General features: G+C 39.4%; 2 protein-coding genes across 2 annotated transcripts in view; one reads left to right on the forward strand and one right to left on the reverse strand.

Moving 5' to 3' along the window:
• r (carbamoyl-phosphate synthetase 2, aspartate transcarbamylase, and dihydroorotase rudimentary) overlaps positions 1–24393 on the reverse strand; it is a 228192-nt gene that overhangs the window by 82242 nt on the left and 121557 nt on the right. The window lies entirely within an intron of this gene.
• Positions 880–24341, forward strand: LOC145994723 (uncharacterized). The gene is made up of 3 exons (XM_083130929.1): positions 880–1178; positions 10292–10587; positions 21523–24341. The coding sequence occupies exons 1-3, from the start codon at positions 907–909 to the stop codon at positions 23997–23999; spliced, it is 3045 nt and encodes a 1014-aa protein (XP_082987055.1). The 5' UTR covers positions 880–906; the 3' UTR covers positions 24000–24341.

The following is a 24393-nucleotide window of genomic DNA, read 5'->3' on the forward strand; positions in this document are numbered from 1 at the left end:
TTTACCACTAGAGACGAGACCGAGAGTGACATCCACCACTCGAGACGAGACCGAGAGTGACATCCACCACTCGAGACGAGACCGAGAGTGGCATTCACTACTCGAGAAGAGACCGAAAGTGGCATTCACCACTCGAGACGAGACCGAGAGTGGCATTCACCACTCGAGACGAGACCGAGAGTGGCATTCACCACTCGAGACGAGACCGAGAGTGGCATTCACCACTCGAGACGAGACCGAGAGTGGCATTCACCACTCGAGACGAGACCGAGAGTGGCATTCACCACTCGAGACGAGACCGAGAGTGGCATTCACCACTCGAGACGAGACCGAGAGTGACATTCACTCTAGACGAGACCAAGAGTGACATTCACCACTAGACGAGACCAAGAGTGACATTCACCACTAGACGAGACAGTGTGACATTCACCACTGGAGATGAGACCGAGAGTGACATTCACACTTAAGACGAGACCGAGAGTGACATTCACACTTAAGACGAGACCGAGATTGACATTTACCACTTCAGTCTAGACCGAGAGGCACATTTACATCTCAGGACGAGATAGATATACTGTCAAGCAGTCTTGATACCATCCTAGAAGAAAGGCCAACAATGCCACGTTGTCGTCGGCGGTTCTACTCCACAAAAGCTAATCATTACTGACCATTCGAGCTTAATTGAACGCCTGTGAAATAACGTTCGGCATTCTTTGGATACATGCCAAATAAAATAGTATGATTATAAAGAGAAAAATCCTTTCTTATCAGGAACATATTTTCCTCCTCTTATCTCTCGCTCATCTCGATAAGATACCACTTCATCGCCCAACATAGTGCTTCACTGTAACGAGAAAGTGTGCCGGCGATGTTCTCAGTGTCTGGGCTGACCTGCTAAAAGCGTAAATGGTGTGCTTAATGCGGTCTTTCCTCCGTCCAGAAGAAATGGGTAACTGCGTGAGGAGGGGCGTGAGGAAGCCGCTACCGGGGCAAGAAGGTCCTCAAAAGGACCGCGCTCCGAACGGCTCGATTCCGGAAGTTCTAATGGAGGAAAGTGCGCCTGTCGATATGCAGCAATACAACATGGATCACATGAGGAGGACCTTCGAAGAGGACATTAACGCCTTTCTCCTCAACAATCTCCTGCTTACTGTGCAGTTCTTCAAGAATTATCAACGGTGAGTTTTCCAAGCTTCATAAATATGTAGCGAAGTTGCTTTGAATGCTTGCCTACAGAGTAGTGCCCGGTCGATCACAAAGTTAGCCGAAATCAAATGGCGCTGGCACAACAGGTTCTCCTCGGGTTCTTCTTCTCATTCTTCACTTGTATTTGTAACCAGTTTATTTTTCTTTCGTTGTATCGAGTTCACTTTATGCACAGATATCAAATCGGGACGGTACCTACAATTTAAAGTGGGATCCGAACCACTATGTGCATCCACCTGATATCGCGCCTGAGATCCCTTGATTACTAGGGGCCGACGTTACCCCTAAGCTATCGATGAGTTTCTTTTGCTGTACCTTCTCTCCGGTCTTTTATATTCTCTCAGCCTTTGCATCTTTCCTGTCTCATTTTCTTTAACCCCAAAACCTTTCTTTTTTCTTCTGTCTCGCTCTATATTTCTCCTTCTCTCATTCCCTATCAGGACATTTCATGCCAAATCATCACAAAAAAATGAACTTTTCAACCAGACCACCTCAGATTTTCATAAACTTTGGCAGGATGGTAGAGAACATGAAGTAACTTACATGTGTAAAATTTTAGCCCTCAATGATACATTGTGTATGTACAGCAGGGTTGCCAACTGTATTAAAAATGTTAGATTTATGCTTACAAGGTCAACAAAAAAACTCTGCTTTAAACTACATCTCTCCTCAACCCCTGATTCTACCGCCACGAAAAAAAAAACATTTTCTAGAGGAAATTATGAGCTATGATTTTGGCCGTGTCTTTAAGACGTAAATTTACATATTTGCTGTTATTTGTGTCAGAAATCAACTTTTATGCAAATTCTAAAGATTAAAGTAAATAATTGGATCTTTCTAATTCAATTACGATTTAAGGTAGCTTTATCAAAATGAAAACATAATTTATCAAATTTTATGCTCTTTCATTTTGGTTATCTTCACTTTTAGTGTACAATTCACCGTTTTCGAGATATTATTTTTTTAATTTTCAAGTTGAATTTTTGGCGCCATTTTTTGAAGATGGCGGAGAACCTACAGGTCAGACAGTGGTAGTTAGTTTCATTTCTGTTGCAATTAGTTTCCCACACGACATTACTTTAAGGTGCTTCCCTCAATGTAGCATATACTAACTGTCAGATTTTTTTTTTATTTCTGTTCCTAAAGCCACCCCAAAATGAAACATACACCAGATATTAAATTTAACTGTATAACATACCTTAATTTAAACCAAAATTGAAGATACATTATTTTTAGGCATTCAAGTTCAAAGGTCGCATCATGAGACCTTGAAATGAAATGATCCTTTAGCTTCAAAACAAGCCCAAGATGAAAGTTATACCATAATTAGAAGGAAAGTTATGACTTTCTTTTTATTGACCTTGTAAGCATAAATTTGACACTTTTTATAAAGTTGGTAACCCTGCTGTACAAACAACGTGTATGAAAACGTCAATTTCTTCTGATGGCATGTACAGCTTGCCAAGAAGAGAACCCAGGCAAACTCGCCAACTAAAGCTGACAGTCATTTGTTTCCTCCTGTCGTTCTCTCTTCGCTTGTGTCCCTCGCTTCGATGTCAAAAACTTCAACGTCAAATATTATCTCTCTGCTTTTACTGTGTACAACACTTGGCACTGAATAAAAGTCACAATGTGTTCAACGTCGCACATTTCGGCAACGTAAGAGCAGAATTACAAGGCAAGTAGTCGATTGCATCTGCCAGCCTTCCTCCGCTCGCTTGAAAATTCGACGACAGTGGCAGAAGGGTTTCACTTCGTCGAACTGTAAGCATTATGTCACTATATCAAATTTAAGAATGACAATTTTTAATTTCGAGCCGCATTTCCCTTTAGAATACTTTTTGCGGGCGCAGACAGCCTTCACAATCATCCTATGCTAGTAGCCAGTTGAAGCGAGAGAAATTACTTGTGCAAATTAGTAACTTCAAGAAATGTTAATTTGGTTATTCACAAGGAACCAAATTGGTCAGGGTTTCAACGAGATGAATTACAAAACTTCCGAGACCCGATAAAAAACGCCAAGGGAGAATCTTGCCCCATTTTTTACAAACAGGTCCAGAGAAATTTCTCAAACGATTCGTGACAGTGGACGAGACCTTTCAACCACACAGAAAAGGTCAATCAAAGTAGCGGAAGGACCCTATTACTCGCCGTTCAGACTGTCAAGCAGGTCAGATTGACAGAAAAGGCAATAGACTCCATTTTTGGGAATGCTAATAGTGTGCTGTTGGTGGACTGTCTGCATTTTGGCCATTGTGTCTCTGCACTCTCCTACGCTAAATTTCTGTTCTGAATTATTTCATTTATTATTTAGCGTCGCTTTTCTGCCACTTTTGGCTAATCGCGACAATGAGGATGACTAATGATGAAGGGCCACTCACAGAGAACACCCATACCCAGCTCGGGATTCGAACTCGAGACCCCTGGCGTCGTAGCGCGCTGTGTTACCACTCCGCCACAGAGATTTGCTATCTTCCGAAAGAGAGACACAAGAAGAGGAGACGAGATTTGAAAAGTGGCCCTTAGAGGTGCTCTTCGCAAGGATAAAGCTCCGACCAATGGTTACTATTCAAAACTGTGGGTACCAACTGGTCCAACATCCCCCTACTCTCCTGATCTAGTCCCTTTTGACGAGTGTCCTATTTCAGAGTTGAAAAATGGAGTTCGCAGGTTGCCATTCTGCAACAGATGCTGTGGACCACTTTCTAACGTCTCAAGACTTAGGAATAACCCACGTTGCAATGTCATGGGCTTTTCTAACTCCTTGTATGTACCATTAAAATAATGTCTTATTCCCTATTCTGTTCGATACCTTCGTTAGGTTTCAAGCCAACCTAATAGGAAAGAAATTATTGGTTTGTTTTTATTTGAGTTTAAAGTCCACTTTATGCACAGAAAGCTAATTGGGACTGGACCTACAGTATAAAGTGGGATCCGAACCACTGTCTCTCCACAGGGTATCGAACCCAGGACACCTTGATTGCAAGGTGACAACGTTACCACTACGCCATCGGGGAGACAATAGGGAAATTATGCAGCTTTGAAAGAGCACGCAAATTTGCTTCTACAAAGGGAAACTCACAGAAAGAATGCATAGCAACTTAAAAAAATGACAACTGCGTAATGAAATTTATTACAAATGCATCATTACTTTATTGTATAAAGTATGCGCGGGCGTTTCGTGATTAACTCCCAGTTATAAAAGTTATCATAGCTGATCAACGGAAAGATTACTTTTAAGAACCCAGCGTATTAACTGATACAGAATACCTCTTCCTTTCGTCAGAGCTAAGGAAGTAAATGGTTATAAAAACTATATCCGCTTGAGATATCAAGACACCTCTGACGAAATAAACTTGAGAAAGAACATATTTCGCATATTTGTTACTTCCCGTCGCTTTTCTCCAATTTTCAGCCTATCGCACGATGAGGATGAGTTATGATTAGATGAAATTCATGAATAAATACTCGCCAAGAAGAGCCCAGCTAAGGGCTACTTCGGTCGAAAGTAGATTCGGTCAGCGATCCGGCGATAAGAATTAGCCACAATGTCAAACTGTAAGAATTTGTAACGTTGACTATATACGGTTTTTTTTATTTGATTTTGGTCAACGTTGACCTTGCACATTGTCTTCTTCTTACTGGCATTAATTAAAAATCATTTACTATTCCTAAATATTGTAAATATGTTTAGGTTTTCCTTTAAAATAATAACTATTCACGTATGCAGCCAAAACTCATTTGTAGGATACAAGAAAGGTTTATTTTCCAACTAAACTTAAATTTAATTCTACACGAATTAAATCACACACACATTTAAAATATGTAGAGTTTCTACTTTTGCTTAGAACGATCAAACTCAACATGTGTGCTTTGAGACTTCTTAGAGGATGGTATTTAATCAATATATGTAAAAGTTTTGTAATGAGATATCTACGTTAAACACGAATACCCAATTCCTAGCCTATTCTATACTATGCTTGACATAAGACATAAAACACATCTTTCACAGCACCAGGCGTAATCACAAAACAAATCATTAAAATTTCAGTAACCACCAAACGTCTCTAATTCCCTTATTTTCGTATTTTTCACATGAATACTTACGTATTCTGCATTTCTAAGGATTCTTCAAGGTGGCGTTTCGTGTTTTCGACGCAAATAATGTCAATTTTAGAAATATCGAGTATTTTTATATTGTTCGCTTTCGCTTGCGTTACATGCGATATGGTGGAGAAATCTTGACTAGCGTTACAGCGCTGTACTAGCGTTGTCCATGATCAGTGGTTATGCAGTGTTGCAACCTTCTTCATAGAAAAATACCTACTTCGGTGTTACTGATTTTGTATTTCTTTCCAGATTCGTAAAACGCACGAACCATGCACGGATAACCCCACGAACGATTGATAAATAGCCCCACGAACCATGCACGGCAAGGTTACGTTAGGTTGTGTTAGGTTAGGCAAACATAGATAAATTTGTTTTTAAAATTAAAAAAATATTTTTCTTTCGGGTTCGAAAACCCCACGAACCATGCACGGCAAGGTTAGGTTAGGTTCTGTTAGGTTAGGCAAACATAGATAAATTTGTTTTTAAAATTAGAAAAATATTTTTTTTCGGGTTCGAAAACACCACGAACCATGCACGGATAGCCCCATGAACCATTCATAAATAACCCCACGAACCATTCACAGATAGCCCCACGAACCATTCACAGATAGCCCCACGAACCATTCATAAATAGCCCCACGAACCATGCACGGCAAGGTTAGGTTAGGTAGGGTCACGTAGGTTACAATAGTTAAATTTGTTTTTAAAATTAGAAAAATATTTTTTCGGGTTCGAAAACCCCACGAACCATTCACGGATAGCCCCACGAACCATTCACGGATAGCCCCACGAACCATTCACGGATAGCCCCACGAACCATTCATAAATAGCCCCACGAACCATTCATAAATAGCCCCACGAACCACTCACGGATAGCCCCACGAACTATTCCAATTACTTCAAAATTCCATGGTGAATTACAAATTGTAAGGATCTTCAGCGCCGTGCAATTTCACCACGCATCCTGTGCACGTCATGTTGTCTCGCAAGTTCGTAATGACAAATGATGAACAGTACCGCACGTTTATTTACGTTCTACAACTGTCACACAGTTACAAAACCGCGTATTTGGAAACACTGATCGGTTGGGACGTCATGAAACACTAGCAAATACTTGGTTCACGTAGTAGACGGACAGCAAGGGAACAGCTTTCGTGCATCGGAGTGAAATTAATGTCGATATATCTAAAATTGAGATTATTTGCGTGGAAAAACCGAAATGCCACCTTAAAGAATCCTTAGAAATGAAGAATACGTAAGTATCAATGTGAAAAATAAGAAAATAAGGGAACTAGAGACGTTTGGTGGTTACTGAAATTTTACCAACAAATCACCATTGAATTCCTAAACATTCCAGGAATAGCATAAGAGAATCACAGAAGCTTTAAAATTCTCCACAATGAACCTAAATATTTATTCAGAAAGTAAAATATAGTCACACTAAATCGAAATGTACTTATAACAGAAACTTGATCCACGATGCGTTACCATAGGTTAGTCAATAACCAACTTTGAGAATAGTGAAATGCGTCACAATCTTCCATGAAAGTCTAAAATCTTTACAACAGCTTCATTAAAAGTTTCAAGTGCTTGAATATGTACGATGTAACACAGTACAGTGGATCCATGAGTATTACCCTGCATGACTAGTTTTATTAATTTTTTTCTTACATCCTATGTGTTTTTAAGCGATGCATTTTTTGTATGCTGGTGCAGAAGTTGTCAACAGCTTGTTTTGAGTTTTCTTCTAATTCTTGAAGTTCTTATTGGGTCAAATAAAGTGCACGAACATAGTGATGGACAATTTGCACGGTAATACTCATGGATCCCACTGTACATCCCTTGAATTTATACGATCGTTTTACGAGTTAGCCTCTGACCATGGACTAATGGCACCATCAGTTTAGGGCTGTAGTTTTCGTCCAAGCGGTTAGATGACGCTAGCAACTTCCGTCTCCAATGGAAATGTCCCATAGCAACTTCCGTATCCTCTAAGTGATCTCCTAGTTCGCCATGGCTTATGGGGCTGGGTTATCCTCATATATATAATCCTTGATGGCACCAGGAGTTGAAGAATGGGTGGATCACAAAATCAATCGCGTGCATCACATTTTCGTTTCGTAACGTTAAGAGACAACGTAAAAAAATAGTTCCTAACACCATTACCTCCATATTGTGTATGCCCTTGTAGTGCATACACTGAAGAGGTTTTTTCTAATCAGCTGACGAATGAAAATGCATTCAAATGTCAATCAAAAGGGAACAGATAACGTAAGCGCTAGTTCCTTGGAAAAGGAGACAATGACTGATCAGAACGAATACAATGTTGATATTATTTCATACAAATTCTCGGAAGGTATAAATGTATGTGAACGTTTAAGGACTCTGCTGTCAATAACTTACGATCTGTTCTACGAAATCAAATTCAGTACTTTATTATATTTGGGAAAAAGTAAGAAAAAAAATCTCGAAGACCGTTAGGGGTATGCGACGCGTGCCACAGTACAAGGTCTCGCACTTCCGATATATGCCTAGCACTAGCGTACGCAAGATTTCTTTTCAGAGGGAGCTGCAATTGTAAAAGTGGATATTACATACCAGTAGCTGCGTTTTAGGGGGTACACAACAAAATATTCCGTAATTAACATATTTAGAATTTAGTTTCAAAGTTGTACAACAAAGACAAAAATGGTAACCGGGATCAATTTAAAGGGAGTCTGCGTATACCACGGTTTCCTTCCCAATACTTCTTTACAGCTTTCATTTGATTTTTTTTTTATTTTCTCAAAATTTCGTGAGGAGCTCAGTAGCCCTGCGTACGCCAGTAGTTCTCAAACTGTGGTACGCGTACTTCCAGGGGTACTTAAACGACTTGAAGAGACTACGCGATCAGTTCGGAAGAGAAACGTGGAGAATACCCACACGACAACATTTTTGCTGCAGATGAGTATAGCAGACTTCAATGTTTCAGACTCAAGGAAAATAAGGCTGATTTTGTCACTGATACTCTTATCTTTGTTTCATATGTTTTGAAATAAAATACTCGTTCGAAATCTATAATAGACTAAATTTGGAGCCGAATCTCCGCTTGAAAGTTTCAAGTGCACAGCGAGACACTAAGAAACTGTGTCAGGCTATGCAGGCACATCCTTCTCACTAGAAACTCTGACGATTTACAACAAAAACTCCAAAATTGTGCGTGACTGTTTACAAACATATTTTTTTGAACTTTACTTTTTTTTCAACAATTCTGAAAAATATATATGAAAAAGTTTGTTTTATATACTTCCTAGCATACATGTGTTCCACGTTTATATTCTTGTTATCTTCTATATATATAAAAATGGATATGTATATGTATGTGTGTGTGTGTGTGTGTGTGTGAGAGAGAGAGAGAGAGAGAGAGAGAGAGAGAGAGAGAGAGAGAGAGAGAGAGAGAGAGAGAGATGTGATGTTTGTTCCGGCATAACTCTCGATTTGGGGTAAGACATCCCTGGCACCCCTAGAGGTGGGGTGGGAAGGGGTGACATATAAAAATAATCCAAAACGACCGATATTAAATTCCGCACAAACAGACATCCGTGACTCTATGCAATCCCGCACAACGATAGTGTTTCTCGGGTTGACTATTAGTGTGGAATCCATAGTTTTCGTGTAACTCCCAATGCGGTTCAACTTCAAGTTCGTCACCTATCGGCATTGGGGGGGGGGGGGGGAGAGGGGTGAAAAATAAAATGCCACAAATGACCTAGAGTAGTGTCGAATCCATAGTTTTCGGAGTCTCTAAGCTAATTGGTGACATTCACGATGAAATAAAATTAGTTACATTTTACACTATAGTTACAATTCATTATCTTCCTGGCTAATAGAAGCATAGAATAACTATTCTATGATAGAAGATTGGGATAAATAAATACCCGGGAAACGCCGGGTAATTAGCTAGTTAATCATAAAGATTATAAACGTAGGAACATCCAAGAAAATAATAAATATAGGATTCTAATGTTTATTTGTTTACCATATTTTCACATACCATTTTGCTCTATTGCAGATACACGCCAAAAACGCCCCACCAATCAGACTGATGTAGGGATCGTAAACTTGACTGAGGATTCTAAAAACGTTAAAAGAGGGTATAAAACTGGAATAGTTTTCCAAACTGAGAAAGGATCTTAATAAATATACTGAGTACCATTAAATTATGTTTAAAAATGCCAAAATGAGCAAAAGGTCTACAGTTAAAATGTTTGGATGCTTCGGCACACATGACAATTCTTCACCCTTCTAAGTATATGAGGAAAAATCTCATCTAAAACCCTTCCCTTAAAGTTAAAAAAGGGGTGTAATAGCCTCTTGAAAAAGATTAAAGTGCAAGTTGTACAGGGATCTGCACAGGAACGACACAACACCTTAAAAGGCAATGATAGTCTAAAGACTTACTCAGAAACAGCGTAAAATGCATGCTCTTCTCAAAAAGGCTAAAAACACTTGTTAAAACATCCATCATCTCCTCTCAACATCGTTGGGAGGTTAAAAGTCTGAAGTAAAATCGACACATTCGAGAAGAATATGCCGAACATATAAAACACCATTACATACACGACACATAAATTGAGTCCAGCCTTTGCAGGAAATTACGATGTGTGAGAGGACTGTGTCCGATTCGAAGCCGCGTTACGTTCTCGGCTGGAGGGACGAGACGAGGAACGTCACGCGCTTGTTACCTAATCCCACTCTTCCTGCCACGTGTAAAGAAGGGATTTCGAAATCTTTTAACAGAGCCATTCCTCCATGACAAATCAACAATGTCTTCAACCTTACATGTTCTTACTCTTTTGAAATATGGCATAGTAAGGGGATCACTTCAGTATGAACTTATGCAAAGTTACAGGTCCATACAATTGTATTTTAATCACACTGTTGTAAAGGTTGTTGCGACTCAAAAATGCTTACTTGCGTATATTTCTGCTTTCAGCGAACTGGAACACGCGCGAAAGACGAGAGTTCAGAGGGAAGAAGAACTGAACAAGAAACTGGCCGATTACAAGAAGGAATGCATCCTCGTGGACAAATTGCACGAAGCGGCCGGGAAAAACGTGATATACAAGACGAGGCACGGCGAGAGGAAAGGCCAGGCAGAGTACTTGCACTCGCAACGGATGATCATCGTTCCACACAACGTGGAGGTGCACCAAAGCGCGTCCAACACGGAGTACAGCGAGGTGGACGGACCCAAGGACCAACTTGCCGTCGAATACACAAAGAAATCTGGTAAGCTACGTTTCTATAGCTCTCGCCACGAAAACAGTCCAGTCAAGGTGGGAGCTTACCCTTGCCTCCTCCACACCCCTGGCCCTCCAGGGTTGCCACACTTCTTCAAAGCTGCTTGGTCGACAATTCGCGCGTTGTACGTATGCGGTTGATTTCGTCGGTTGAAATTGTTGCTCATTGGCAACACTGCAGGTGGGTGGCGTGACCTTGACTGGACTGTTGTCGTGGCGAGAGCTTTACACACAGATATCTACAAGCAGACTGGTCAATTTGAAACCAGAGTGGAATGCATAAATATTATCAAGCAAATTGTCCATCACCGTGTTTATTCTCTTCGTTTTACGCAATGAGTTTAAAGAATTGAAAAAAAAACCTCCAAAAAAGCCGTTGACTACCTCTGCGCCATCATACGCGGCAACCCAGTCCTTAAAAATACGTAGGATGCAAGAGAAAATTTGATGGAAATGGTCATGGACAATTTGCTGAGCTATACTTGCGTATCCCACTGTACAATATAGAGTCGATTCTCCAAGTAAGGAGGGACGAATCAGTTCGTCGACCCCCTTGAAAATTGGGATCGTTCACGTCAATTTATATTTATTTTTATTGTTAATAATAGAAATAAAGTTCGGTTAGTTACTATTTGAGCAAGTAAAAACTGGGCCAGATCGAAAAAAATAAGTAAACCAAAGGAACCATGCTTTGTTCTCATATTCTACCATTTGATCCAAAGATTTCAAAAATAAGAGTCTTGTGTGGTTCGTCACACAACAAACTTTAGGATCAAATTTATTTCCTAACTTTTCAAAGTTCCTTCTTGAACGAGGTGTGTAAAACATTACAAAATAGAGTGATTATGAATTTCAGTACACCAACTGTATGAAATGTAAATTAATAATAAATATAAATATAAAAAATAAAGCAAAACAGTTGAGCTAGATATTCACTCATCTGGTGTATCGAGTAGCAAAATTCCCCAAGGATTTAATAATACATTTAGAATAAAATTTGTTTATTTTTATTAATTTATAATACAGTAAAACCTCGTTAATCCGGACTAATGGGGAGGATAAGTTGACTGGTTTAACGAAAGTCCAGATTAACTGAAATAACCTAAAAGAACAGTAGAAAGTGCATTAAAACTCAATTTGTAGCAACAAAACACGTTTATTATGGTGTATTTAAAATGCATAGGCCTAAATACACTATACCGTACAATAGAAACTCTGCGGGAAACGGAATATCATCAGTGGTTGACTGCCTTTTCTTTGGGAACTTCTCTTGTTGACTTCTAGCCACATTAAAACCTTGCATTCTGTTTTGTTTTTTTTTCTCTTTTTTTTTGCCTGTCCGGATTATGCGAAATCCGGCTTATCGGGGTCCGAATTAACGGGGTGTTAGTGTAGTAATTATTGTATGATAATATTAACCATAATAATAATTACTGTTATTACTATCTATTCGTACTATTCAAGTTTTATCAATGCCTCCTACAAAGATTTCTGGCCGAGCCCATGGGATTAACCAAAACATCCCCCCCATCTGTCCGAGTGTTGAAATGATAGCCTATCCTGGCAGTGACGTGTGAAAATAAATGTAGCAAACCGCGAGCACAGCACACTGAAATCCAGATAACAGTTATGGTTATTTTCACTGAAAGCACAACAAATCTTGTTCGATAACAGATGGTGTACGACTGTATACATAGTTGCTATTGTTGCAATAACAAACCCATGTATATAAAAGGCCTACTTGGCTTGGACTTTCTAAGATTTTTTTCACATGATGATTCCTTTTCAAACGAAGAGCTGAAGGTCATCGCTTGATAACTCAGACAAAATACTACAGGCTCACTCTTGACTTCGGTGTGTTCGCCAGCATTATTGAACATTGGCTAGCGATCCCGTGGTTTTTACTTGGAGACTATTTACAATAAAATATCTGCGTCTATTTAATTAGCATGAACGAGTATGACACTTCACTTGAACATCAGTATAAAAAGGTTAAATACGAGGGCTAGTCAAAAAAGAATGAGAATGATTTTTTTTTCTTACGAAATAGATTAACCAGGGTTCAGGTTGATATGGTATTTTTCAAAGTAGTCCCCATCGAGTTGTATACACTTGACCCAACCCAACGTGTCTGCCAGTCCTGAAAGACGTGCTGGAATCCGTCTTTTGATATCGTCTTCAGAACTGCCTCCACCTTCTTCAGAACGGCCTTTGATGAGGCGAAATGCTTGCCCCGCAGCTCAGATTTCAGACGAGGGGGGAAAAAAAGTTACACGGAGCAAGATCCGGGATGTATGGAGGGTGCGGGACACATTCAACAAGCCAGATATTGGGCAACAACGTTGGAAACGTGAGGGCGTGCATTATCCTGGTGTAGGCGCCAACCAGATGGATGCAGATCAGGGCGTTTTCGACGGATGTGTTCAGCCAGGGTCTTCAAAACTGTCACGTAATACTGACCAGTAAAGGTGGTATGCGGGGGCACTTCATGTTGGTAGACCATTCCACGGTAGTCGAAGAAGGAAATCATCATTACCTTATTCGCCGACGGAACAGCTTTGGCTTTCTTTGGTGTCTGAGAACTGGGTGATTTTCAGACACTGCTCGCCTGTTTGCTTTCGAGATCGTAGTGGTGAAGCCAACTCTCGTCACCAGTTATCATGGAATAGAGTCCAATAGTGTGATGTCACAGCAGACGACGCGCTGGGACTTGAGTCTAAACAAATAAACACGTGTTTTTCTTCGTATTCAAATCAATGCTATTTTCCTTCGGAAGGGGTAGCTTTAATTATTGTGACAGCAGTTAAGAAACAAAATTGTGGTGTGCATCGTACATCAATGTAAAGATGAGATTTCGGAGAATACGTCTACATATAACATATACCGTACAGATGAAAATGTAAAGAATAAATGGAGTAGGAAATCAAGCAAAGCGAATGCTTTAAAAGAAATCTCAGCCAATGGGCGTCGTCGGTTCAATCGCCTCAGGCAGCTGGTTTCCCACGGTTTCCCATCATCCATAGCGGCAGCGTGTCCGACTTGAGATCGGGTGAGCTTCGGCTCGGCTTCGGCTGTGATCGGAACTGGAATGTTTTGAAAATGCATGATTTTCTTACTCCGGTTATTCTTTACCTTAACCTTTGTAAGTTATGTGTGATATACAGTCGAATTCTCCGAAATCTAATTTTTCATTGATGTACGATACGCATCATAATTTTGTTTCATAACTGCTGTCACAATAATTAAAGCTACCCCTTCCGAAGGAAAATAGCATTGAAATGGATAGAAAGAAAACAAGTTCTCTCGTTGCGAAGACTCAGTCCCAGCACGTCGTCTGCTGTGACGTCACCACTAATGGACTCCCAGGTAGGCCTCGCCATGCTCCGCTACCAGACGCTAAAGCTCCCGACACACCTCCACTCTCCTGCTTCTGTTCAGGCGCTCGGCACCCATCTTGCACATATGCGTTTCATGTGCAAGGGATCGTGCAGAATGGTGAACGCACTACCATGGAAAATGTGTAACACGTCCGCCAGTTCATTTATTGTTATTCGGCAATCTTCCCGAACAATAACGGCAGCTGTGTTAACCATGATACCGTTCATTGCGGTGGCCGGAGCGCCTTGCTTTGAGGTCGAAACAAGGCCCTCCTTAAACTGTTTGAACCACCGAAATGCGGTTGATTGTGGAAGGACATCTTCGCCGTATGCCTGCTGCAACATTTCGTATGCTTCCGTGGCGGATTTCTGCAGACGGACGCGAAATTTCAAGGCTCCTCACGATCGGACTCAATTTTCCGTATGCGACTTCTGACCATTCGTGTTTTGTTTGCGCAGTGTTGCCAGACGCATGCGCATACGCGCTTGGAATTTTATTTGACTATTCAACGAGACACGTTCTTCTCGCGCAAATTTGTTTCACCGCTGCATGTTCACTGTGCGATATATATATATAAAAAGCATTCTCACTCTTTTTTGACTAGCCCTCGTATAATGCTATGCGATTAGCTACAAATGGAACTATGTCTTCGGGTGGAAGAGGTTGTGTGTATCAGATACGTTGCAAACTCACAATAGTTCGGGTCACATTTTATAAGGGCGTGTTTCTCTATAATTACAAAGTGTGTCCGTTGCACCGCATAAATTATACTAACTTCATGTACACTGGACACTTTACTACGGGGTTGCTTGAAAAGTTATACAATGCGAATGATGAACAATTCCAAAGTTGTACGTTGGCAATTCTACTCGTTTCTTTTGGGTTTGACTGTCTTAAGTCCTCTTTTATACACAGATAGGCTAATCGGGACTGGACTCGCAATACCTGCTTTTCTTGGTCTTGTCAAGGACCCTAGCTAGGGAACGGTGAGAGACGGCCCTGAGCGCCGAACAATCTAAATGATAAAAAGTTGTAAAATTGATTGATTGATTTGTGTTTTTTAAAGTATGCACAGAAAGGCTAATTGAGACTGGGCCTATAGCTTAAAGTGGGTTCCGAACCACTATGTGCCTCCACCGGGTATCGAACCCGGGACCCCTTGATCACAAGGCGACGATGTTACCACTACACCATCGGGGAGAGACAAAAGTTGTAAATGATATAATGACATGGCGTTCCGTGAAATTATTTGCGCCCTATTAAATTAATATTGATTTCAGCCTCCAATAAGTTGGATCCAAAAACTTTCTTGCTCGCTTCGCTCGTTATTAATGTTTCTTCGGTCTAATGCATTGTAAATCACCAGACAGAGAAATAAGACTTGTCTTAATTCATTTTTGTTTTAAATGCATGAACAATTGTTTTGAGGAAAGGGAGTGTGCACATTTGAGAGACAATTTATGTAATTTTTGCTGTTGGTTTATTGTGAGATGGATGAATTGGTTGTGTAATGTATTTAAATAATATATGCTGTATATAATATTTGTTAAAAAAACTTTAAATTGTGTACATATTCAGTGTCCACGTTACATATATGTGAAACATATGAAAGTTATGTTAATGTAAAAAAGAATTATATTTGGAATGCATTTATCAAGCATTTTCTATCTTTCAAAAATAGTTTGTGTGCTTGTTTTCCGTTAATAATGTGAAATTGAACGTGTTAAAAAAATAATTCAAATAGTTTGTTCAAGCACAAATGCTTTAGCACAAACTTCTACCCCATTTTTGCGTAATTTACGAGGATAACATATTTGATACTAACACTACTAATAGTAATAATAATGTTGGTCCTGGGTTCGAATCCCGGCTTGGGCATGGATGTTTGTGAGTATCCATTCATTTTCACTCATCCCCATCTTCGCAAATTAGCCAAAAGTGGCACAAGAAGCGAAGTAAAATAAAGCAAATCAATAACAATAATAATGTTATCGCGGTGGCTCAGTCGGTAACGCGTCTGACGACCATGCTAAAGGTCCCGGGTTCGATCCCCGGCCGGTTCAAATCCGGGAACTTTTCTAACGTTGGAAGCGGCCCCGGCGCCCACCCAGCGTCGAATAACATGGGTTCCTCGGGGAAACCCGGGGGGTAAAGGCGGTCAGGGGCGTGATGCTGATCACATCACCCCCACTCACGAACGGATCAAGAAAGTGTGGGGCGTTACCCCTACACCCCCTATACGTCTTCATGGCGTGGTGCTAAGCACAGGGGAGCACTTTACTTTTACTTTACTTTATAATATTATTAGTAACATTATTTTTATTAAAATTATTATTATTATTTTGGTACGTTTATCCTGGTACTTGCCCCCAGACAAAAATTCGTGGTTGCGCCTCTGGGTTTTATAATGTACAAAACGTGGTGTAAATATATCCCTTACGGCTTCAATGTTACGAGCGATCAAAGTTTGGGTTGCGCGACTTTCGAAACACATTGTAAAACGCTATTTGGAGTGTAACTGTCAATGAATTAACTCACAATGAAACTAGCTGATTGCGTTAACCACGGAAGTTCTAGTGTGATCCAAATGCGGGGGTCGCCCAGCAAACTTCACGTGGGCAAACAATGCTTCTCAATCGAAGTTTCCCTCATATCTAGATCTCAATACAAGGACCTTTATTCTCTTCTTCAGTACAACGGTTAATTGTTTCCCTTGCAGTCGGCATACTTCCATTAATTTCAAAAATGCATGACGTCACCTCACTTGAAGCAGTGTACTGATTAATATGATAACCGCATTTAAAACGTGACAGACAACTTGCAATGCCAGCACTGGTCTTCGATTCTATTTATCAGTTTTTTTTAGTACAATAGATACACTCGCGGCAAACTTTTCTTTCAAGATTTGGCAGTTCTGAACGACTACTACATATTTATTCATGTACAGTGGAGATGTACAAGTATTGCCTCGTAAATTGTCCGCAACTACTTTCATTAATTTCTCGCTTGTATCCTGTGCGTTTTTAAGGAATGGAGTTTCACGAATACTGATGCAGACGTGGCAGCAACTTGTTTGGCTTGTTTTCACTTTTCCTGTTTCCTTTATCTCAATCAGAAGGGGCCTTCCAAGGTTTTGTTAAGCTTTGTTTTTGCAGGGTTGTTAAAGGTCCAGGAACCCATACATTCTAATGGGTTCTACAACACGACCGGAACTTTTTTTTCTTGCACAATTCAAATTCGGTCAATTCAATACGAAACTTGGACCCTATTTAAACTGATCCGGAAAAAATTGTTCCTGGACCCAGAGGTGCCCCCCACCCCCTAAGGCCAATGGCGCATCCTCCAAAATCACGTCATGTGTCCTCCCCCAAATCATATCATATGCGTCCCCCCAAATCATGTCATTCGTCCCATCAAACCATTCATAATCCCCACAAAGTAATTAATTACGACACCGTATCTACTGAAAGTAACTTTTTTCCTTACTTTCCTGAACACTATACTTGATCTGCCCTCCTCCCTAAACAGAGATGCCGTCACCCCAACCCAGTAGATACATTATCCCCCCCCCCAAAAAAATGTTCATCATAATCGCCCAAAATAGTCTGGTTGAATACGTAATAATTGATGCTTATTTGAATACAATGTTAAACCATCCATATTTTTTTAATTGTTCAATTTTCGAAATAACGGAAAGCTAGCACATTGATTGGTTATATGCAGTGATGTGCGTCTACGCGCAAACAACGATAGTCTCCATTCTACACGTAAACTACTTTATACACGTAGATTACGTAATCTATGTAAACAACATGGCGAAAGATAACTTAGCAAAGGGCGCCGTGGAATTAAAAGAAAATTATACTGCGTATCAGTTGCTGATGTGTGAGGAGAACTTTTCATACGCTCCCTTCCAAATTCGAACAATTTCTGACCTAGGAAGAAATCTAATATAGGAAATATTCTAGTGTTTTATTGGAAAAAGACCACTCTTGCCTCACGACTGCCATCTGTTGTTGTTTTTTGCATACTATTTATCTTCTTCCATAGTTGATGATAGAAGAGAAGAGAAATTTTGTTGTAAATAGGATTCTTTTCATTTCGTTAGGAACCAATATAGTTGAAAATGTCACTTTCCTTTCATGAAACCCTTGGAAATTAATTTTAATGCACTTTAGATTGTCTACGTAGTCTATGTAAACTACAACCCAATGTAAACTACGTGTAGATTACGTGTATACAACACATGTAGACCTAAACTTATACTCTACGGCACATCACTGGTTATATGTAATAAATTAAATAATATAAATATGCATTTAAACAGTGTTTGTGAATTGAGAATAAGATTTATGAGATTTACAAAACTCACAATTTGAGTATTTAAAACAAATTGTTACACAGCTTAAGGTAGAAAATTCAACCTGGGCAAACCAAATAAGATGCTGCAGCCGTGTGACCGATTCAATTATTGTTTCAGGAGACATTACAGAACATTAGCTAGCAATTCCTAAGCTCGGTTCCTCCTTCCCTCTTCTTGGGGTAAATATAATTATTTTAGTAATCCATAGCAATAATTATGTGCATTCTATCTTCAGTGCAAATGTCACTTGCTAAAGTAAAATTGTCCTGCGACAAGATGTTAGAAATCCGAAGGAATTTGGTATTTCTATTTCTGTATTATCGGCTAACATACAAGATGTTACTATATGAAGTACATTTAGTACAACTATTACAGCATACAGGGAATCAATAATGTTGTTCAGAGTAGAGAAATTGCACCGTAGTTATTGCAGTTCATTTTATCAACTTTTTTAAACACAGGAACAATTAAGGATTCTTTCCACTGTTGAGGGATTTCTTTTTTATTCCATATTGAACAAATTAGTTTACGAATTTGACATATTAACGAATTTCCACCATATTTAATTAACTCAGCTGGTATTAAATCAATGCCAGGTGCTTTGTTATTCTTTAACCTTTTAATAGCATCTTTAACTTCAGTCAAGTTAGGTTCTGGAACTGAAGGTTCTGCTGTGTGGACTTCATTTACTTCTGATTTACCTATCTCCTACATGAACATTTACGAGGTGATTAAAGTAGTTCTTCCATCTATTTAAAATATCTCTTGGATCAGCCAAAAAATCACCGTTTTTATCTTTTATCAAGTTTACTTTAGGTTGCCACCTCTTTCTAAATTCATTTACACCTTTATATAAATCTTGATATTTTTGTTTTGATTGTTTCAATTTCATTCATTTTTCTTTTCAAGTAATCTCTCTTTTTACTTCTAAAATTGCTGTTAACTTCTCGCTTTATTCTATTATAATTGTTTAGATTTGTATCATCCGAGTTATTTAACCACCTAAGTCTAGCCTGATTTCTTATTTCTATTAGATTATGACATTCCTTATCAAATCATGGCTTACTTTTTCTTGGTTTATGGTATCCTATACTTTCTTTAGCTGCTGATTTTATTGCATTACATATGTGCTCCCAATTCTTATTTATGTCCATTTCATTTACATTTTCATCATCATTTAAATCCTGCAAAACATCAAAATACAAGAAAAGAGCAGAAGTGAAAAGTCAGTCGAAGCCAGGGCCAGTGTTTGGAAGTAACTAGTTACTTGTAATTTACATTTTTTTTATTATTTCTTTTAGGGAATTTAACTATAACCAGCTACTTTTAAACACAAGTAACTGCAACTACGTATAATAGAGCTACTTCATGCAATAAAAGTAATGTTATCAATAGTTGCTTTATGAGACAGTTTCTCTTAAAAGGTTACAATCTTTAAATCAGTTAATTTTTGAACAAGTAACTCTGTTACTTTTTAAAAATATTCTTTCCAAACACTGGCCAAGGCTGACTTCAAACACAGTTGCTAAATCTATGTCATGATATGCCATTCAATTTGAGAACCAGTCAAAATTTGTCACAAAGTTTCTACACCAGAAAATCCTGTTTCAAAATAAACAGAGCCTTTTCCCAGGATTGAAGAGAGATAAGATGAATTCTACTATGCAGAATAATTACACACATACACACACACAGTCAAAATTCTAGCAACATATTCTATACTTGGGAACCCAAGCAGACTGTTTGATGGGGTTTTCCACCAAGATAAATACACGTAAGGAATCAAATGAAGCCACATTTATCACTTACACCTACATTCATCAATCTAAACAGATAAGGCCTGACTAGCTAAGCCTTGGCATGAGTACTGTATTATAAATGATGTCACAGATACTGTGAACTGACAAAATGAGTTTCTAGGGTACAGAAAATAATAATATGACCGAAGCACTGTAAAGTGAAGGCACAATGTTTATAGTACAATCTGTATTTATTTACTAGGTACAGTGGGATCCATGAGTATTACCGTGCAAATTGTCCATGACTATTTTCATTAATTTTTCTCTTACATCCTATGTGTTTTTAAGCGATGGACTTTTATGTATGCTGGTGCATAAGTTGTCAATAGCTTGTTTTGATTTTTTTCTTATTTCTTGAAGCTCTTATTGGGCCAAATAACGTGCACGAACATGGTGATGGACAATTTGCACGGTAATACTCATGGATCCCACTGTACATATCAAGCCAGTAGCCAAGAATATGTCCTTGAAGAAATATATTTCAAATTTAGTTTTCCTGGGATATGTTTTATTTTTATTATTATGTGCACACTGGCACTACAAAACTGATTTATTCCAGTCGCATCTCATCTTCATGTTGGTTCAGGCAAAATAAACTTCACATTAGTGACAAAACACACATTTTTATTCTATTACTTTCTACCACTTTCAGGGAAGGGTACAGGGAGTCCAGACCTAGTATCGGTATTGGCCGAGCTTTAATTTTTATGTGTGATGTGAATTTTAACCATGTTAGTGCTATGAATTTTCAAGAGTAAGTCAGTATGTAGGTCACAAACGTTTATTAAAAAATACTAAGTGAGATACTGACTTCACAACAATTTTTTTATGTTTCAATATAATCTCCACCAACATTGAAACCTTATCCCATCACTTTATCATTTCCCCAAAACCTGTTGCATAAAAGTCTTTGGCCACAGTCTGGTTCTGTCACAATTTGAACAGGACGATCAGGTCGGCCTTTGTCAACAACGTTTGACCATCCTTGCCCGAATTTATGTACCCAGTTGTACACCACTTTACACGACAAACACTTCTCACCAAAAACAGGAAACATTTTCTTATTAATATCCTTTGCAGGAAGTCTTTTGCCAGCAAAAAAACGCACAACAGCATGCTGCTCCTCTAGTATTGTCGCCATTTTTAAACTGTGTGCATTTGGTATCTAGCAACTGCTAACTGAGTATCATCAAGGTGGATTGTGCTGCCACCCAATGACACCTTTACCAACTACTCACTAATATTTTCTGCTATCCCACATCAGTTTGTGACCTAGTTACTGACTTCCCATTCATAGGAGTAGAGAAATAGATACTAATCAACACATCCAATTGAGCAATCATTGTAATATGATTTTTTTTGGCTACTTTCTATTTCGTTCCAGGATTCATTAAGCTGAAATGCCTGGATTCCAAGACAAATACAAAACGAAATGGTACTTATGAAACTCTGGACACTACAGATGATGAGTACTCAAGGCTCAGCGACTATGAAAACAAAGCACCGACATCTACACGCAAAAAAATATTGAAGTTGCATATTCCTTCGACAAGTGACGGGAAAGAGTATCATTCGGATTCATCAGAGTCTCCCCCTCAAATGACACCAGCTCCTCATCTTTCATCGAAAGAGTTCTTTCCAGGTACTTCAAGCATGAAAATAACAGGACAGCTCCTCCCTCAGACTCTGGGCAATCCAAGACAAAGGTCAAAGGTATTTGGGCCTCAGAGTCCTGATAAAGAACTCCCTTCTGCACTGACGCCTACGGAACGAAGGCTCAGTGGAATACTTAAGGAGGAAGACTTTTACAGCATGGGCACGCAGCCTAGAATAATAAACCTTGCCTCGCAGAAAGGTGGCTACAAAAAGCAAATAAATGGAATGAGGGTGAAACCAAGCAATGTTGCGGTGATCATCACAGAGGAAAATCGCTATTCAAATAGAAGCGAATCTATTTATAGTGGTACGTCTGGTTACAATACCGGATCTCCAAACTATCTCAAGAGTCCAGAGAGTATTTATGGATCAACAAGCGAATCGGAGTACGGCTATGCAAAAATAAAAAGCTTAACAGAACCAAAACCGCTACAGCAGCGTTGCTTGGGCAGATCGCCGTTCAAAGAGGCCCGGATACCCAAACAGTGTTACAAAACTATTACGATTCCATTGGTAACCGAGGAAGATAACTCTAGTGTGTACTCCCCTGCACAGCTGTTTGAAGATCACAAATACCTTAGTTCGAATTTTTTTATGGGTTACTTTGGAGACGAATTTCAGGAACTTGCACATCCACTGGGTTTCACAGAGAGTGTTGGGTCTGCTGTTAGCATTGATCCGGTCATTTACTGTGAGCATGTTCAAAATGGCTGTTTGCTTACAGACGAGGCCATTTCAGCAATCAAAATTCCATTCTGGCCAGATCATGCAATCGAGTGGTTACTGCGCCCTAGGAATAAGTTCTACGACAAGCGAACCAAGGACTATTATGTGTGGCCGTCAGCAAAATCTGTACAGTTTGTGAAGAGTCTAGGTTGTTTCGCTTTGCCGGTTGGATTCCTTCCCCCGCATGGCAAAAACAAGCACAGGGACATCGAATGGACGCTTGCTTTCCCAACAGCTGAGCGGTATCTTGAAAGTACGCTTCTGCACTCGCACATACGCTTATACATGTTCGTGATGGCAATTTACAAAGCATTTCTGTCGTCTATGGGTGGACTGACACCACAGCACCTGCGAACGATACTCTTTTGGAGAGTTGAGGAGAACTTCAGACACTGGCCCGAGGAACAACTCGGTGAAAGACTACGGACATTTCTTGAAAAGACATACAAGTGCTTGAGAAGCGGCAAATTGCCAAATTACTTCATAAGCAAGCAAAATCTTTTCCTAAGCACACCACAAAATAGACTCTCTCGGGTACAAGAGAAACTTCTAAGAGTTCGTGAGAACCTTACAATGCATGTGCTAATAGCTTTGAAGAACTTGAACTTCAATGAAGATTTTTACCCAGTTTTCGACTACAATGAACTCTACAAGCTGCTTACACAAAAATCCAATGTTGATTTCTTTAATCCCAATCTAACAAAGAAGGAAGAAGAAAATTCAAGTGATGGTGATGACGATAATACCGATATAGGGAGTGATGCGGACAGTGATGAAAGTGGCTTTTGGGGAGATATCCTGAGAAGGAACCGGGATCCAAAGAGAGAATGGCACAGGAAAGTGAGGAAGACAATAGAAGCAGAGAAAGCACAGAAGGCAAAAGAAGAAGAAAGAAAGAAATCAGTCGAAACAATCGACGTGAAGATCAACGTCAAAAAGATTCCCTTTTATCGAAGGGAGAGAATTCTGGAAATGTTCATCACCCACTTCATTGAAATGGCACTGAGGAGTAATAAGTACAGAGATTACAAACAAGGTTTAATGTACCTGACGCATGCAGAAAACCTTACGATCCTACTTCAGGAAATAGGTGGAGAGTCATACAAAGTGCAGGGCTTTCTACGCAAAATCACAAGTGGCAAACAAGTTTGTGCAGGTGCTACGGAACCTGAAAATGACACATATACTTCAAATACTCTTAGAAACTCCAACTGGCAACTCTTGGAAAAGAAAAATGTACCGCTCCCAAAACCTCCGGAGGACTTACGTGACATTTCCCAGAGCAATAAATTCCCCACGAGTGGCATTGAAAAAACTCTGACTTCAATCCAATCAACCAACAACTCCTATCAATTGAATCAACACGACAACATGTCCGACAATGTCAGTTACCAGGACTTGATAGTGCCTGTGGAAGTACATCATAATGGACTTTCGCCTGATGGTACCTCGAGTGATGACGAGGATACGCGATTGTAATTTTCCATTAAATGTAGATTTTTAATTCTCATCAATATTTAACTACCCACATACTCTAATAAAAGGAACAACATGAATCGTCTATTTCAAGACAAGCTAAGTGTTCTAAGTGGATGGAGCTTGAAAGTATTGATGCTAGTGCCACCAAATTAATGTTGTTTTTAAAGTGACATTTCACAAATGTCGAATAAAGCTTTAGGATCATAAGAAATATATTTTATACAAAAATGTAAATTTTACCATACTATAGTGCTACAGAGTTCACTTAGACAGCAAACTTGCATGGCCTCTATATACAGTGAAACGCTGATTTTACATCATTCCATCATTCATCCTGGTGCTAATACAACAAATTCTCTCCCATTTTATACACACAGTAGAAAATAGAGCATGT

Source organism: Lepisma saccharinum, chromosome 1 (genome assembly GCF_977018435.1).
Source record: "Lepisma saccharinum chromosome 1, izLepSacc3.1, whole genome shotgun sequence".
In the NCBI taxonomy this organism is placed as follows: domain Eukaryota; kingdom Metazoa; phylum Arthropoda; class Insecta; order Zygentoma; family Lepismatidae; genus Lepisma; species Lepisma saccharinum.